The sequence below is a fragment of the Pristiophorus japonicus genome, chromosome 8 (assembly GCF_044704955.1).
Source record: "Pristiophorus japonicus isolate sPriJap1 chromosome 8, sPriJap1.hap1, whole genome shotgun sequence".
NCBI lineage: Eukaryota > Metazoa > Chordata > Chondrichthyes > Pristiophoridae > Pristiophorus > Pristiophorus japonicus.
The window spans coordinates 203988721-204006862 of record NC_091984.1 but is presented as its reverse complement, the minus strand read 5'-3'; the positions used below and the strand labels follow the sequence as shown (position 1 = coordinate 204006862).

At 42.5% G+C, this 18142-nt stretch overlaps 1 protein-coding gene across 4 annotated transcripts in view; it reads left to right on the top strand.

The window, feature by feature from the left end:
* Window positions 1-18142, top strand: part of kntc1 (kinetochore associated 1) — a 153088-nt gene that overhangs the window by 89813 nt on the left and 45133 nt on the right. For all 4 annotated transcript variants that reach the window (XR_011594134.1, XM_070887790.1, XM_070887791.1 and 1 more), the window contains exons 42-47: window positions 1781-1897; window positions 12850-12959; window positions 13279-13483; window positions 14623-14712; window positions 15175-15343; window positions 17646-17704. Coding sequence is in view for 3 of the 4 variants with exons in the window: in XM_070887790.1 (XP_070743891.1) it covers window positions 1781-1897; window positions 12850-12959; window positions 13279-13483; window positions 14623-14712; window positions 15175-15343; window positions 17646-17704 (750 nt within the window). In the remaining variant the exon portion in view is untranslated. The remainder of the gene's footprint in view (window positions 1-1780; window positions 1898-12849; window positions 12960-13278; window positions 13484-14622; window positions 14713-15174; window positions 15344-17645; window positions 17705-18142) is intronic.

Genomic DNA, 18142 nt, shown 5'->3' with positions numbered 1-18142 from the left:
TTTTTATCTTTTTAGATTTAATTTACGGAAATTATAATGTTGTCTTCACCAAATAGACTTGATCTGTAGATAGACTCATCTGTATCCTGTCTACAGCGATAAATTAAATGAGCTTCTTAACATAACAACCATAGCTTTCTTTTAAAAAACAATGTATGTTAGCCCTTTTTTTTAAAGAACAAAAATGAATTTTACGTGTGACATTGCTCCTGGTGAGTCAGAACTTTTGTAAGAACAGGGATGTGTTGCTAAGGAGTATTTATTACCAGGGATAACATGTCAGACCCTTGGATTGGGAGATACCAGGAAGGGGGCTCGGGTCTGGAAATACTGGGATGGGTATCCTGGGAGCTTCAGGAACTTTACGGGTCAGGGGGTGGAGAGAGAGAGAGGGGTTCTGACTTCTGAGAACACTGAGGCTGATCCTAGGATCACACGGGAAAGTGGTGTAGGGAATTGGGAACATTGGAGAGAGACATTTCTGGGTGTGGGAGCATTGAGTATTCCCGGAACCCAGAGAGTGGGTCCTGTGATATGGAAGTGGGGGAGAAAGACCTGGGGTCCAGCAGGACTAGGGTTGAGGTTTTGGAGCATGGGAGGGCAGACACTGATAGTATTGGTTGTCGCGTGGATTTGGCAATATTTGGTGGGGGGAGGGGGTCAAGTGGTTTTGTGGAGGAGAGGGGTCTTGCGGGTCACATGGCCCTTCCTGGACCATCATGAAGCACCTCTTCCTCCCCCTCACCCAGCTGCTTTTATATCTGTCTGTATCCTCCACCCAACCCAACCACAATTCCTTCTGCATCCTTGGGGCACCCTTTACCACTTTCTTTGTCCGTCAACTGCTGTCTTTGCATTGCTCCTGATTTGGTGTTTAGTAAACTATTATTAAGTTTGCTAATTTGAACAATCTTCAACACAAATTTCCAGGAATAAAAAGACATCAGGAATAGCTGAAACTTCTTGTGCAGTTTCCATTTTTATATAAAAATTTCCCTTTGGCCCTCAAAATGACACTTTGAAAATTTGAGTTCAAAATCAGAATAAGGAATAAGGCTTGCTGTCATTTCGTACTGTCTGTTGATCAGCAGAAATGTAAAATTCAGACATCATCTAGCTGGGTTTGAATCATTGGAAAAACAAGAAGTCTTTTTTTAAACTTTTCAAGTGGGTGTTTTTGTGAAAAATTCCATTCTCGGGTCAACTAATTTTTTTTCTATTTCCCTGCTTCCACTCGCTATTTCAGCCTCCCTATGTCTGATTGTTCATCATTAAACTTTTTGGAGTTGGCTGGAGACGGACTTTTAGTGGCTGATCGCAGCTTTCCTGTCCAAGTGTAAAAGGCAAACTCTTTGAGAGCTTTAATCTTGTATAGCTTGCACTTATCTTGGGGCCCAGTGGCACTCTGATCTTTCTTCTGAAAGGAACACCGATGGCTTCTGAGGGTTGAATAGAAGGCTGTTGCATACCATTAGATGCTGCCCCATTGTAATCAATTAGTCTTCTGTTACACAGCACCTATAGGCACAGTACCATTTTGGAATCTTGAGACCAAGCACCATTTTTTAAATACATATATAATTTTAGTTTACAATTGGGTAATATTTCTGGACCTATATTTGGTAGCACCGAAATTCCTTATTTAAAGTCATTATTAAGGCATGTATAGTATGTCTAATAAAATTATTCCTCTTTTCAACCATTACAGAAGGGAAAATACATTGGTTATCTGTTGAGCAGTTCTGTTTCTTTTCATCAATTGTAAGTCTTGCTGTTTCAGGCAGTTGCTACTGTTGGTACTCGAGTGGCTGATTTGCTTCAGGAAGAGCAACAAAAGCAGAAGTTCAATTCCTTGATTGTTGACTCAAAGTGGGCTCTGAAGCTCAGTAAACTTGGTGTAAGTAATTTCTCAGTAAAATGTTATGTTTTTAATGTTGGAACTGAGGAAATTTTAAGTCAAATAGTGAAGTCCACAAACTTGGTCCTAAATTCCTCCTTTTAAGATGCTCCTTAAAACCTACTTCTTTGACCAAGATTTTCGTCACCTGTCCTAATACCTTCTTATGTGGCTCGGTGTCAATTTTGTCTGTGTTTGTGAAGTTCTTTGGATTGTTTTACTATATAAAAGGTGCTATATAAATGCAAGTTGTTGTTGTAAACCTCAAAGTGATTCACGCATTAGCTTTTGTCTGCATTTTGAAAGTTAATTTAATTAGTAACAAAACAAAACTCTTTCGTGTAATCTGTTGATGGAAATATTCATAGTGCAGATTCAAAAGAACAGTTTTTCCTTTTGTTCAAAACTCACCTCTCCATGTCAGTTTGCTTAGTGCAAAATCTCATGTCCAATTCAACTCTTGTGCATTAAGATGTTAAATTATTTCAATGACTTAGTGATTTGTACTGGTATGTACAAGTCACTGAATTAGCTGACAGTTGAGCATATGCAGTAGCATGGCAGTACATTATAATATGATGAAGTCAGCCCTAACAAAATGACAGGTAAAAAAAATCAAGTGCCCCTTACCCCCCCCTCCAAAAAAAAAACTTGGCACACTGCATTGATCTTGGACTCTTCCTATTCCTCGTGTACATGCTGCCCCTTCGCAACATGTTCTGAAGATATGAAGTTCAGTTCTGCATGTACGCTGACAACGGCCCACTCTACCCCTCTACCACCTATCTCAACCCCTTCGTTTCCTTTGTGCTATTAGCCTGCTTGTCTGACATCCGAAAATTGCAAATGTCACTCCATTAGTTACGGGATGGCTTGAGAAACCAGATAACTACCGACATATCAGTTTAACCTCAGATATGGGGAAGTTACTGGAATCTATCAGAGATATTGACTGAGCATTTGGACAAATGAACTGATCAAAGTGAGTCCACATGGAGTTGTGAAGAGTAGGTCATGTCTGACTAATCTAGTTGAATGTTTTGAAGCGGTCACTAGCATGGTGGATAGGGGAAGTTGGCTATGTGAATTTCCAGAGGCATATGATAAGCACAGGAGATTATTCGAAAAAATGAAAACCTTGTGACATGAGTTGCTATGGAGCCACAGAACCCAAGGTCTCTAAATTAATCGACACGAGAGCAGGTCTGCCGGACAGCGAAAGCAGCGGCTGCAGATAAAGGTAGGCCCAAGAGCCCAGAGAGAGCGCGAGTGTCGGGGAGTGCAAGGGAAGGAGCTGATTGGTGGATGTTTTTTTTAGTCTTAACAGTCTATTAAGTAGAGGCATGGCAGGATAGCTCGGTCCCATGGAATGCACATCTTGTCCCATGTGAGAACTCCAGGACGCTTCCCGTGTCCTGAACCATCATGTGCAGGAAGTGTCATCAGCTGGAGGAGTTCAAGCTCCAGATTTCAGCGCTTGAGCAGCAACTGGCATCATTGCGGGACATCCATGAGGCTGAGAGCTACATGGCTAGCATGTTTCAGGAGAATGTCACCACGCAGCGTAAAAGTGTGCAGGCAGAGAGGGAATGGGCGACTGTCAGACAGACAAGGAGGACCAGGCAGGTAGTGCAGAAGTCCCCTGAGTGCATCTTGCTCTCCAACCAGAATACTGGTGAGGGTGATGGTTCCTGTGGGAAATACAGCCAGAGCCACGTCCATGGCACCACGGGTGGCTCAGCTGTACAAAGGGCAGGGGGGGGGGGTGGGGGGAAGATCAGGAAAGCAATAGTGAGAAGATTCGATAATTAGGAGAACTGGCCAGGCGTTTCTGTGGCCGCCGACGTGATTCCAGGATGATCTGTTGCCTCACTGGTGCCAAGGTCAAGGTTGTCACTGAGTGGCTGCAGTACATTCTCGGGGGATGGTGAACAGCCAGAGGTTGTGGTCCATTGGTATCACCCACGTAGGCAGAAAGAGGGATGAGGTCTTGCAGGCAGATTTTAGGGAGCTAGGAAAGAGATTAAAAAGCAGAACATCAAAAGTTGTAATCTCCGAATTATTCCTGGTGCCACGAGCTAGTGAGTATAGTAATAGGAAGATAGAACAAGTGAATGATGGCTGGGGAGATGGTGCAGGAGGGAGGGCTTTAGATTCCTGGGACATTGGGACCGGTTCTGGGGGAGGTGGAGCCTGTACAGGCTGGATGGATTGCCCCTCAGCAGAGCTGGGACCAATGTCCTCACGGGGGACGTGGGTTTTGTTGTGTATCTGTAAAGCATGCACTCCCATGTTCCGCCACCAGGAAGCTCATCCCCTGAAGTCCCAAGGGATCCCAGCATCCCTTGGGAGCACTGTATATAAGCCGGTCCCTAAGGCCTGTTCCTCACTTTGGAGTGTCTTATTAAAGACTGAGGTCACTGTTACTTTAACCTCCCTGTGTGCAGCCTTATCTGTGTTAGGAACACAATAGGTTTGCCAGTGCTTTTGGGGCGGGTTTAAACTAATTTGGCAGGGAGGTGGGTACCAGGATGTAGCATTAGAAAGGAGAAACCAGGCTCACAAAGGATTGGGAGAGACAGATTGCACGAGAGTAAGAAATAGTATGGTATTAGGTGGGGTCAGACGAAGAGAGAATACAAGAAGGACTAAGATAGGTTTATAGTGCATGCGTGTGAATGCACAAAGTGTGGTAACTAAGGTTGGTGAGCTTCAGGTGCAAATAGACACATGGGAATATGATATCATGGTGATAATGGAGACCTGGCTCAAAAAAGGGCAGGATTGGGTACTAAATATTCCTGGATATAAGATGTTCAGGAAAGATAGGAAAGGAAGCAAAGTAGATGAGGTGGAAGTATTGAGGAGAATATTAGTGCTGGAGAGAGAGGTGTCAGGGAGGGGTCAAGGACAGAATCTATTTGGTTAGAGTTGAGAAACAATAGAGGTGCCATTACACTACTAGGTGTATTCTATAGGTCACCAACTCGTGGGAAGGATATAGAGGAGCAGATTTGCAGGGAAATTAGAGGTGCAAAAACTATAGAGTAGTGACAATGGGGGATTTCAACTATCCTAATATAGACTGGGATAGTAATAGTGTAAAGGGCAGAAGAGGAAGAATTTCTGAATCGTGTTCAGGACAGCTTTCTTGATCAGTGCGTTTCCGGTCCAATGAGGAAAGAGGCATTTCTGGATCTGGTTCTGGGGAATGAGGTGGGTCAAGTAGAACAAGTGTTGGTAGGAGAACATTTAGGGAACAGCGATCACAGTATCCAAAGGTTTAGGCTAGCTATGGAAAAAGACAGGGAGCAATCTAGAGTAAAAATACTTAATTGGAGAAACGTCAATTTTAGTGGGTTGAGAATGAACCTGGCCAGGGTAAATTGGAATCAAAGATTGGCAGGCAAAGCTGTAATCGACCCTTGTTCAAAATAGGATGTAAAGATGAACCCAGCAGCTATCGGCTGATCAGTTTCACCTCGATAGTGGAGAAGCTTTTAGAAACGATAATCAGGGACAAAATTAACAGTCACTTTGACAAGTATGGATTAATTAAGGAAAGCCAGCATGGATTTGTTGGAGCAAATGGTGTTTAACTAACTTGATTGAGTTTTTTGATGAGGTAACGGAAAGGGTTGATGAGGTCAATGCGGTTGATGTGGTGTACATGTACTTCTGATAAAGTGTCACATAATGGGCTTGCCAGCAAAGTTGAAGCCCATGGAATAAAAGGCAGCATGGATACGAAATTGGCTAAGTGACAGGAAACAGAGAATAGTGATGAATGGTTCTTTTTCGGACTGGAGGAAGGTACAGATTGAGCGTCCAAAATCCGGAGTTCCGGAATGTTCCGTGATCCGGACTCCGGATCGATTGGTGGCAGGGTCATCTGGAATCCGTAAAATGTGACCCGCCGACCTCGAGGTCCCACCGCTGCCCGACCTCTGGTCTCACCTCACCGCCCCTCGCCTCGCTGCCGCCGCCCGACCTTTGGTCTCACCTCGCCGCCGCTGCCCTTGCCTCGCGGCCTCTTCGGCGGGCCCCGCCCGACCAGCTCTTCGGTGTGCCCCGCCCGACTACCTCCTCAGTGGCGGGGCCCGCCTGAACTCTTCCCCGGTGGTGGGGCTCCGTCCGACGACCTCATCGCCTGGCAAACACCCCCCTGCTGACGTTCCGAAATCCGGAAATACTCGAACCTGGGCTCGGGTGTTTCTGATTCGTGACGTCAGAAAGATGTTCCAAAATCCGTCAAAACGCAAAATCCGGAATGGCCTCGGTCCTGAGGGTGATGGATTTGGGGCGCTGCACCTGTATATAGTGGTGTTTCCCAGGGGTCAGTACTAGGCCCACTGCTTTTCTTGATTATATATTAATGACTTAGACTTGGGCACAATTTCAAAATTTGCAGATGACGCAAGACTTGGAAGTATAGTGAACAGTGAGGAGGGTAGTGATAGACTTCATGAAGACATAGACAGGCTGGTGGAATGGGCAGACACTTGGCAAATGAAATTTAACACAGAAAAGTGTCACGTGATACATTTTGGTAGGAAGAATGAGGAGAGGCAATATAAACTAAAGGGTACAATTCTAAAGGGGATGTATGAACAGAGAGATCTGGGTGTATATGTGTACAAATCGTTAAGGTGCAGGGCAGGTTGAAAAAGCGGTTTAAAAGCATGGGATCCTGGGCTTCATAAGTCGAGGCATAGAGTACAAAAGCAAGGAAGTTATGATGAGCCTCTATAAAACACTGGTTTGGCCTCAACTGGAGTATTGTGTCCAATTCTGGGCACAACACTTTAGGAAGAATGTGAAGGCTTTCGAGAGGGTGCAGAAAAGATTTACGAATGGTTCCATGGATGAGGGACTTCAATTATGTGGATGGACTGGAGAAACATAGAAAATAGGTGCAGGAGTGGGCCCTTCGAGCCTGCACCACCATTCAATAAGATCATGGCTGATCATTCACCTCAGTACCCCTTTCCTGCTTTCTCTCCATACACCTTGATTCCTTTTAGCCGTAAGGGCCACATCTAATTCCCTCTTGAATATATCCAACGAACTGGCATCAACAACTCTCTGCGGTAGGGAATTGCACAGATTAACAACTCTGAGTGAAGAAGTTTCTTCTCATCGCAGTCCTAAATGGCTTACCCCTTATCCTTAGACTGTGTCCCCTGGTTCTGGACTTCCCTCAACATCGGGAACATTCTTCCTGCATCTAACCTGTCCAGTTCCATCAGAATTTTATATGTTTCTATGAGATCCCTTCTCATCCTTCTAAACACCAGTGAATAAAGGCCCAATCGATCCAGTCTCTCCTCATGTCAGTCCAGCCATTGCGGGAATCAGTCTGGTGAACCTTTGCTGCACTCCCTCAATAGCAAGAATGTCCTTCCTCAGATTAGGAGACCAAAACTGAACACAATATTCAAGGTGAGGCCTCACCAAAGCTCTGTACAACTGCAGTGAGACCTCCCTGCTCCTATACTCAAAACCCCTAGCTATGAAGGCCAACATATCATTTGCCACCTTCACACCTGCTGTACCTGCATGCCAACTTTCAATGACTGATGAACCATGATACCCAGGTCTCATTGCACCTCCCTTTTCCTAATCGGCCACCATTCAGATAATCTGCTTTTGTGTTTTTGCCCCCAAAGTGAATAACCTCACATTTATCCACATTATACTGCATCTGCCATGCATTTGCCCACTCACCTAACTTGTCCAAGCCACCCTGCAGCTTCTTAGCGTCCTCCTCACAGCTCACACCGCCACCCGGTTTAGTGTCATCTGCAAACTTGGAGATATTACACTCAATTCCTTCATCTGAATCATTAATGTATATTGTAAATAGCTAGGGTCCCAGCACTGAGCCCTGCAGCACCCCACTAATCACTGCCTGCCATTCTGAAAAGGACCCGTTTATCCCGACTCTCTGCTTCCTGTCTGCCAATCCGTTCTCTATCCACGTCAGTACATTACCCCCAATACCATGTGCTTTGATTTTGCACACCAATCTCTTGTGTGGGACCTTGTCAAAAGCCTTTTGAAAGTCCATATACACCACATCCACTGGTTCTCCCTTGTCCACTCTTACTAGTTACATCCTCAAAAAATTCCAGAAGATTTGTCAAGCATGTTTTCCCTTTCATAAATCCATGTTGACTTGGACCGATCCTGTCGCTGTTTCCAAATGCGCTGTTATTTCATCTTTAATAATTGATTCCAACATTTTCCCTACTACTGATGTCAGGCTAACCAGTCTAATTACATATTTTCTCTCTCCCTCCTTTCTTAAAAAGTGGTGTTACATTAGCTACCCTCCATCTATAGGAACTGATCCGGAGTCAATAGACTGTTGGCAAATGATAACCAATGCATCCACTATTTCTAGGGCCACTTCCTTAAGTACTCTGGGATGCAGACAATCAGGCCCTGGGGATTTATCGGCCTTCAATCCCATCAATTTCCCTAACACAATTTCCCGCCTAATAAGGATATCCTTCTGTTCCTCCTTCTCACTAGACCCTTGGTCCCCTAGTACTTCCGGACGGTTATTTGTGTCTTCCTTAGTGAAGACAGAACCAAAGTATTTGTTCAACTGGTCTGCCATTTCTTTGTTCCCTATTATAAATTCACCTGACTGTAAGGGACCTACGTTTATCTTCACTAATCTTTTTCTCTTCACATATCTATAGAAGCTTTTGCAGTCAGTTTTTATGTTCCCGGCAAGCTTCCTCTCGTACTCTATTTTCCCCCTCCTAATTAAACCCTTTGTCCTCTGCTGAATCCTAAATTTCTCCCAATCCTCAGGTTTGCTGCTTTTCCTGGCCAATTTATATGCCTCTTCCTTGGATTTAACACTATCCCTAATTTCCCTTGTTAGCCACGGTTGAGCCACCTTCCCGTTTTATTTTTACTGCAGACAGGAATGTACAATTGTTGAAGTTCATCCATGTGATCTTTAAATGTTTGCCTTTGCCTATCCACCGTCAACCCTTTAAGTATCATTTGCCAGTCTATTCTAGCGATTTCACCTTTCCTTCAGTTCAGAACCCTAGTCTCTGAATTAACTGTGTCACTCTCCATCTTCATAAGGAATTCTACCATATTATGGTCACTCTTCCCCAAGGGGCCTCACACAACAAGATTACTGATTACTCCTTTCTCATTACACATCACCCAGTCTAGGATAGCCAACCCTCTAGTTGGTTTCTCAACATATTGGTCCAGAAAACCATCCCTAATATACTCCAGGAAATCCTCCTCCATTTTATTGCTACCAGTTTGGTTAGCCCAATCTCTCTGTAGATTAAAGTCACCCATGATAACTGCTGTACCTTTATTGCACGCATCCCTAATTTCTTCTCTGATGCTGTCCCCAATCTCACTACTACTGTTGGTGGTCTGTACACAACTCCCACTAGAGTTTTCTGCCTTTTGGTATTCTGCAGCTCCACCCATACAGATTCCACATCATCCAAGCTAATGTCCTTCCTTACTATTGTGTTAATTTCCTCTTTAACAGCAACGCTATCCCCACCTCCTTTTCCTTTCTGTCTATCCTTCCTGAATGTTTATACCCCTGGATGTTGAATTCCCAGCCTTGGTCACCCTGGAGCCATGTCTCTGTGATGCCAATTAATATCATATTCATTAATTGCTGCCTGTGCAGTTAATTCGTCCACCTTATTCCGAATAGTCCTCGCATTGAGGCACAGAGCCTTCAGGCTTGTCTTTTTAACACACTTTGCCCTTTTAGAATTTTGCTGCAATGTGGCCCTTTTTTGATATTTGCCTTGGGTTTCTCTGCCCTCCACTTTTACTTTTCTTTCTATCTTTTGCTTCTGCCCCTATTTTACTTCCCTCTGTCTTCCTGCATAGGTTCCCATCCCCCTGCCATATTAGTTTAACCCCTCCCCAACAGCACTAGCAAACACTCCCCCTAGGACATTGGTTCAGATCCTGCTCGGGTGCAGACCATCCGGTTTGTACTGGTCCCACCTCCCCCAGAACCGGTTCCAATGTCCCAGGAATTTGAATCCTTCCTTTCTGCACCACTCCTCAAGCCACGTCTTCATCTGAGCTATCCTGCGATTCCTACTCTGACTAGCATGTGGCACTGGTAGCAACCCTGAGATTACTACCTTTTTGAGGTCCTACTTTTTAATTTAACTCCTAAATTCAGCTTGTAGGACCTCATCCTCATCGTTGGTACCGAAATGCACCACGACAACTGGCTGTTTATCCTCCCTTTTCAAAATGACCTGCACTCGATCCGAGACATCCTTGACCCTTGCACCAGGGAGGTAACATACCATCCTGGAATCTCGATTGCGGCTGCAGAAACGTCTATCTGTTCCCTTTACAATAGAATCCCCTACCACTATAGCTCTCCCAGTCTTTTTCCTCCCCTCCTGTGCAGCAGAGCCACTCACGGTGCCATGAACTTGGCTGCTGCTGCTCTCCTCTGATGAGTCATCCCCCTCAACAGTACCCAAAGCGGTGTATCTGTTTTGCAGGGGGATGACCGCAGGGGACCCCTGCACTACCTTCCTCTGCTTTTCTTGGTCACACATTCCCTATCTGGCTGTGTACCCTTTACCTGCGGTGTGGCCAACTCACCAAACGTCCTATTCACAACATCCTTAGCATCATGGATGCTCCAGAGTAAATCCACCCGCAGCTCCAGTGCCGCAATGCGGTCTGTCAGGTGCTGCAGGCGTATACACTTCCCACACATGTAGTCGTCTGGGATGCTGGAAGCATCCGAGTTCCCACATAGCACAGGAGGAGCATAGCACGTGTCTGAGCTCTCCTGCCATGACTTAACCCCTAGATTAACTTAATTTGGTAACAACAATGCTAAAGGTTACCTACTGATAGGGAAAAGAAAAAGAAAAACTACTCGCCAATGACTTGCCTCCCATGGCTGTGATATCACCTTTCGATTTCGTTCTACTTCTTTGTTTACCTTCTGCCCCTGCACCAGCTGGCCTTTATCGGCCTCACGAACTCCCGCTGCCGCCGATCCCCGGACTCCTGCTGGGCTTTGTTCTCCTTGGAGCAGAGACGGTTGAGAGGAGATTTGATAAAGGTGTTCAAAATTATGAGGGGTCTTGACAGAGTAGATAGAGAGAAACTGTTCCTATTGGCAGAAGGGTCGAGAACCAGAGGTGATTGGCAGAAGAGTCAAAGGCAACATGAGGAAAAACTTTTTTATGCAGCGAGTGGTTAGGATCTGCAATGAACTGCCTGAAAGGGTGGTGGAGGCAGATTCAATTGTGACTTTCAAAAGGGAATTGGATAAGTACCTGAAGGGCAAAAAATTGCAATGCTACGGATAAAGGGCAGGTGAGTGGGACGAACTCAATTGCTCTTGCAGAGACGGCACAGGCCAAATGGTCTCCTGTGCTGTAATCGTTCTATGATTCTAATTGGTTGGGAGGTTGGGGACCGAGAGAAGAGATAAAAAGGAATTTTCTCTTGTGTGACAAACCGTGTTCCCCATGGGTGTTTATTGGGGGGGGGGCCTCAGCTTTTCACCATATATATCAATGACTTGGATGAAGGAATAGTGATGTATATCACAATTGCTGATAACACTAAGTTAGGAGGCACAATAAGTAGTGCAGATGGGAGCAGGAATTACAAATGGACATAGACAGATTAAATGAGTTGCCAAAACTGGCAAATGTGGGGAAGTGTGAGGTCATCCACTTTGGATCCAAGAAAGACAAATGGAATGTTTTTTAATGGTACGAGACTGAGCTGTGGAGGAGCAACTCTCGTGCAGATACAAAAAGTAATTTAAAAGACGAATAGAATGTTAGCATTTAAGGGGGTTGGAATACAAAAGTAACCAAGTGATGTTTCAGTTATACAGAGCCTTGTTCAGACCCAACCTGGAGTATTTCAGTTTTGGGCAACAAATCTCAAGAAAATAATTTGGCTTTGGAAGGGGGTTCAGTACAGATTCACCAGAATGATATCCGGGCTTAAAGGGTTAAAATCTGAGAACCAGTTGCATAAACTTGGTTTGTATTCCCTTGAGTTTAGACGGTTGAGGGTGATCTAAAATGGTCTTTAAAATGGTAGAGATTCGACAGGGTAGATACAGAAATAAACTATTTCCTCTGTTTGGGGAATCCAGAACAACAGGGCAAATCTTAAAATTAGAGTTTGGCTATTCAGGAGTGAAATCAGGAATCACATTTTCACACATGGCACCAACTCGCCATGCCTACTTCCAACAGCACCACCTTTCCCGTTGTGGGACTGCCGTCACCTTCAAATTTCCCTCCAAGTCAAACACCATTCTGACTTGGATGTGTATCATCATTGTTGGGTCAGAATCCTGGAATTCTAGACCTAATGCCATTGTGGTAGTACACCAGCAGAATTGCAGCGGTTCAAAGGAATGGCCCATCACAACTACCACAAGGAAACTAGAGGTAAAAAAGAAAGACTGCATTTATATAGTGCCTTTCATGACCACCGGATGTCTCAAAGCGTTTTTCAGCCAATGAAGTAAGATGGCAATAACTGTAGCCTTGCCAGTGTTGCCCATATTCCGGGAACAAATTAAAACTTTAAAACAAAATGACATAGTTACAATGCAACTTTAGTGTCTATAAAACAGTTTCCAGTACTTATAAATGCCAACGTACTGTTGTGTAAATCTGGAATTTGATTCCAATCTAAGTGAAGTGCAGCTGGACTGCCTCCTTCTGGTTAGGCTCTGGCTCCAGATTTAGGCTGTTTCACTTTTCACTGATAACTGCAGTGGTAGTGTAAATGAGCCGTTGAAATTTAAAACACATTGTAGTTTCTCTCACTTCTTATCAAATTTTCAATAATTTTCTCAGCCGTTTTGCAAATGTTTTTTTTTGGTGATTTATTGCTAATTTTTCAGCAGCTTTAATTTCTCATCTTTCTAGATCTCGTTCCAGTCGACAATTAGAGACAATCCAGCAAAGAAAAGGGAATGTGTCCTTATCTTAGTGCAAAATCCGGATGTGGACTCTGAGCTAATAATGCAGTACTGCCGGTAATAAAGATTCATAAAGCAGTTCAAAATACAGATCAAAACAATAAAGAAGCCACGTTAACCTGAAAATTAGAATTTCAAGTACTCTTTTATAACTAAGTAGTTCAACTGTGTTGGAATGAAACTGCATTATGTATGTGTTTCATTGTACTATTCCCTTGTTATGCATAAATGAATCAGTTTGCTGTTAGTATTTGTGTTTAGCCTTGGGCATAGTTTGAAGTCTTTAATACTCATCATTTTTGATAGTAGCTGAACTTATATGGTTACTTAGTTTGAAACCTGGTTAATTGTTGAATGCCTAATGCTTTTCTTTCAGTGCTTTTGGACTCAACAGTGATGTTGCACTACAGTTATATATAGAGACATTGCTGTTGCAAGGTGCAAATGGCCATCGTGGTGAAGGAGAGCCAGGTGACCTGAAGCAATCTCATACTGAACTTTTGGAAAAAGCTATTGAAGTCATGCCTTTATTCAAAAGTAAAACTGACCTGGTCATCAGTTTGAGTGGTACTTTATACAAGGTAATAATCTATTTTTTAAACTAATTTAGTCCAGTAACTATGCCATACTTAAAGCAGTAATTGGGGGGTGGGGGATTCTGATCGATGATTCAGCAGAAATGGCATACTATATGTATTTTAATGCATAGCACATTTTTTATATATATATATATATTTGATAATGTCCTTTGTTTTTACACATAACTTCAAATAATTCTCCAAGAGGAGGTCCTATGGTTCCCTTATCCTTGAATATTTCTCTGACACATGCACACCAGTTGATTGGCTGTTTTCTTGGTCAGGGTTTTCAACATTGCTGTTGAACCATAAAGATTTACAGTACAGAAAGAGGCTATTTTGTCCATTGTGTTTGTGCTAGATCTTTGCTTTCTTTCCATAGATCTGTATATTCCTCTGTTTCAAATATTTATTCAGTTTTCCTATAGGAAGATGCAATGGTATCTGCCTCAATCACTCCCAGTGGCAAAGCATTTGATGTTCCAACAACCCTTTGGTGGAAATAAATTTCTCCTGACTTCTTCCTCCCTCTTAGTTACAGTTTTAAATTCATATCTTTCTCCCTCCCCGCCCCCCCAATCACTGACTCCCCACCCAGAGGAAATAGTAATTCCTTCTTCAACTTATGAAAGGACTTCATAATTCTAAAATCCTCTGTTGAACTTCCTTTGGCTTTCTCTGATCTCGTGGAAATAGTCCCAGTATCTTGAGTCCGTTCTCTGAACTACAATGCTCCATCATACTGGTAAATGTACACTGTATGTTCTCCGACTTTGACTTTATTGTCCTTTCCATGATGGAATACCCAAACTGCACACAGTACTGTAACTGGCCTAATGTTAGGCACTGAAACATGGCATATCTGCCTAGCTCAGCTCCCCAGTATTTCCTGTTCCTTTACTGAAAACTGGTTGAGAGATGCTAGTAGCTGAGGATAAGTTAAGACAAACCGGGTTACTCTGGGAAACTTGCTAGTGATGGTGCCTCCAATCTGGTGACCAGCCGAAGAGGTTTTAGGTATTGGGCGGGTGGGGGGGCGTATTTTCCCGACAGGATCTTATCTTGGAGTATGTTTTTAAATATGAATAATTCGCTACATATTTAGTTGAATACGAAAGTGTGCTTTTTCCCTTAATTTTAAGATGGATCCATACAACTATGAAATCATTGAAAGTGCCTTACAGGTTATAAAATTGACAAATGAAACTACCATGAATTATAACTTGGATCAGGTAGGAACAAATAGAGGATTAAGAAAATGTCTCAGTACAATGCCATATTTATTTGTATACACGTAATGGATGAGTAGCAATGCTGTGTGCTTAAATTAGGCTTTTGGGAACGGACTGGGACCTTCGGGTGAGCTTCTAAGGGGAAAACAGAAGTTTTGGGGCAAGGAATATGTATGGAGGTACTTGTTGAGCAAAATAAATACCTTGTGTGATGCCTTAACACTTGTTTTAATTTTTGTTTTGGTTGTAAAGGGTTATTATTATTGTAATGAAGTTACTCCTGTTATTTTGAGTAGCTTTACTTGTGTATATAGAAAAATATCGTTGGCCAAGGAAGACTGGAACTGCTTGAACCTCCCGCCAGTCCAAAATTAATTACATTCCATAATGTTGCTCCAAATATATATTTACAATCTCTGATCTGCTAGTTTCATGTTGTTAAACAAAATCTTGTTTTAATAGGCTTTAAGTCTTTTGCAACATTTGTACTCGTACAAACGAATTTCACCACCTGGGGATTTGGAACATCAGTATCTCCAGAAACATTCAATTGACCTTTCATCTATGGCGGAGAGCAGGCTGCCATTCCACCTACTCTTTGAAACCACCCAAAGCTTTTGGAATATAATTTGTAAGTATTTAAATTTGGAACTTGACCATATTAAATGGTGTGCAGAGCTATAAATTTAAAATATATATATATATATCCTCCATTAGCTCACAAGTAAAGGCAATGCAACAGGAGATTTGTGAGTTAAATAAAAATTTGACATCTTTATTTTTTTGCTGGAGGAAAAGTCAAAAGTGTATAAATGGGTTGGTGGGGGTGGCGGGGGGGGGGGGGTGGTAGTTGAAAGCATATAATTAACCAGTAAAGTTAAAAAAAAAGTGACTTTACATATTTTTTGGATGGTTTCTATTGTGGTTTATTTTAAAGTGGAAAAGGGTTAAAAGGAGATAAACATCTGCATGCAAACCACAAACAATAGGACCACAGCTACCCTCTGCGTAAAGGAAAGGCTGCACTTTTGGGACAACATGAAATAGTGCCAATTTATTGCAGCATTCCTCTTCAATAAGCAAAGCAAATTTTATTTTCAAGAATGTTTGTTAAAATGATGTGAGGAACGAGTAAAATGTCAATTGTGTCAGAACTAGACATGCGAAATACAACTTCTTCATATTGAGCATCTGGATAAGAGTAATGAATGATTTGCATATAAATATTGCTTTAATCAGTTTGCTGATCGATGGAAGGGTCAGAAGTTATTTTTGTGAGTTGCAGATCCTGAACCAGGGTATTTTGAATGCTGAAATCTTGGTCAAGACTCATTACATTTTTCTTTCATTAATTTCACAAGCTTATTTGAACCAGTGGCAGATGGTGCTGTGTATTAATTTCTACACAGCTCCATCAAGTGACAAGTGTTGAATACTGCACTGCAAGGCTTGAGGCGGAAGTTCAATTTATCATTGAACTTCAGGAAGAAGGCTATTTCTAGTTCAAGAAAATACAGACAGATCTCTGAATGCAAAATTGCTATCTTGTTCATGTACCCAAAAGGTACTTCATTGGCTGTAAAGTGCTTTGGGGACATCCTGAGGTCGTGAAAGGCACTACTTTCTTTATCCAATTAAAATGGAGCTATTTTACACTAGCGGAGCTTTAGAAAACATGGCTGATTGGATTTCATAAAATCATAGGCTTCCTTCCTTGCTGTAAGCTTCTTTCAGCCCATCGTGCCTGTGCCGGCTCTTTGAAAGAGCAATCCAATTGGTCCTACTCTGCTCTGTCCCTATAACCTTTCGGGCAGTGTATTCCAGTTAATAACTACTTGCTGTATTTTTTTTTAAACTCCTGATTTCCACCTTGGTTCTTATGCCAGTTACCTTAAATCTTTTGCCCTCTAGTTATCAACCCTCCTGCCAGTGAAAATGGTTTCTCCCGATCTACTGTCAAAAAATCCTTCATAATTTGGAACATCTCTATTAAATCCTTCTCTGCTCTAAGGAGAACAATCCCAGCTTCTCTCGTGTCTCCATGTAACTGAAGTTCTACATCCCTGGTACCATTTTAGTAAATCTCCTCTGCAACCTCTCCACTGGCTTGACATCCTTCCTAAAGTGTTATGTCCAAAGTTGAACACAATACTCCAGCAGAAGCCTAACCTCTGATTTATAAAGGTTTAGCATAACTTCCTTGTTTTTGTACTCTCTGTCTCTATTTATAAAGCTCAGGAATCCAGTATGCTTTTTTTTAAACAAACTTATTGATTTGTACTGCCACCTTTTAAAGATTGTGGATGTGAACCCCCAGGTCTCTGTTCTTGCACTCCCATTAAAATTGCACCATTTAGTTCTATTTCCTCTCTGCTCATTCTTCTTTCCAAAATGCAAGATTTCATACTTATCTGCATTAAATTTCATCTGCCATGCACCTGCCCATTTCACCAGTCTATTTATGTCCTCTTGAAGTCTGATTCTAACCATCTCAATGTTAACTAGATTTCCCAGTTTTGTCATTTGTAAACTGAAATATATATATATATCCGAAAAATGGAATTGTCCAAAAACTGGACATTCTGCGCATAGATGATGGAGCCATCTGGAATTATTGTCCGAAAACTGGACATTTTTGAGGCAAAACATGAAATCTGGCAAAGATTCGGTCGAGGATTCCGGATTTCAGACCATTGATTTTCTTATCTGAAATCCAGAAAAGCCCCAAAACTGGAACGGACTCTGTCCCGAGGATTCCAGATTTCGGACGTTGTACCTGTATATATTTTTTACATATTGGATTTGCAGTATACGAATGCATTCTGTCTTGTTGGCCATTGGGAACATTTCTACAATTTTGTGATTTTGCTAAATTTCAACATTTGTAGTTCATTAAACTTCAGAGATTAAAAACTTGAGTCATCTTTTTACAGCTGCAGAACTCCGTGAGGAGACTTTTCCTACATTGCTTTTGATCTCTAAACTGATGAAGGTAAGTTTCATGCAGACTGATGTACAATAGTAGCAATGTTAGAACGTTTCTTTAGAAGTAATTGTTGGTAGGAGCAGGTTTGTTTGAGGTTGTAGGAGGAAGTTGAAATAGCACCATTATAAAAGAAATTACACTTAATAACTTGCAACCTGACAACCCTGCTAAGTCAACTACTTTCTTTGTCGTCCCCACTTTAACAGCAGTGTTAGATATACAGATTTTGTCCCACTATATCCACCAACATTTCATGGGACACTGGCACCAGCACTGGAACAAGAAGGAACAGTACTGTTGGGACGGGCTCCACCTGAACCGGGCTGAGACCAGAGTCCGAGTGGAAAGGATGAATAGCACGGTCACAAGGACTTTTAAACTAGTAAATGTTTGGGGAGGAGGGGGAAGAGAGTGCTCGGGTGGAAAAGGTAGTATCAATAATAA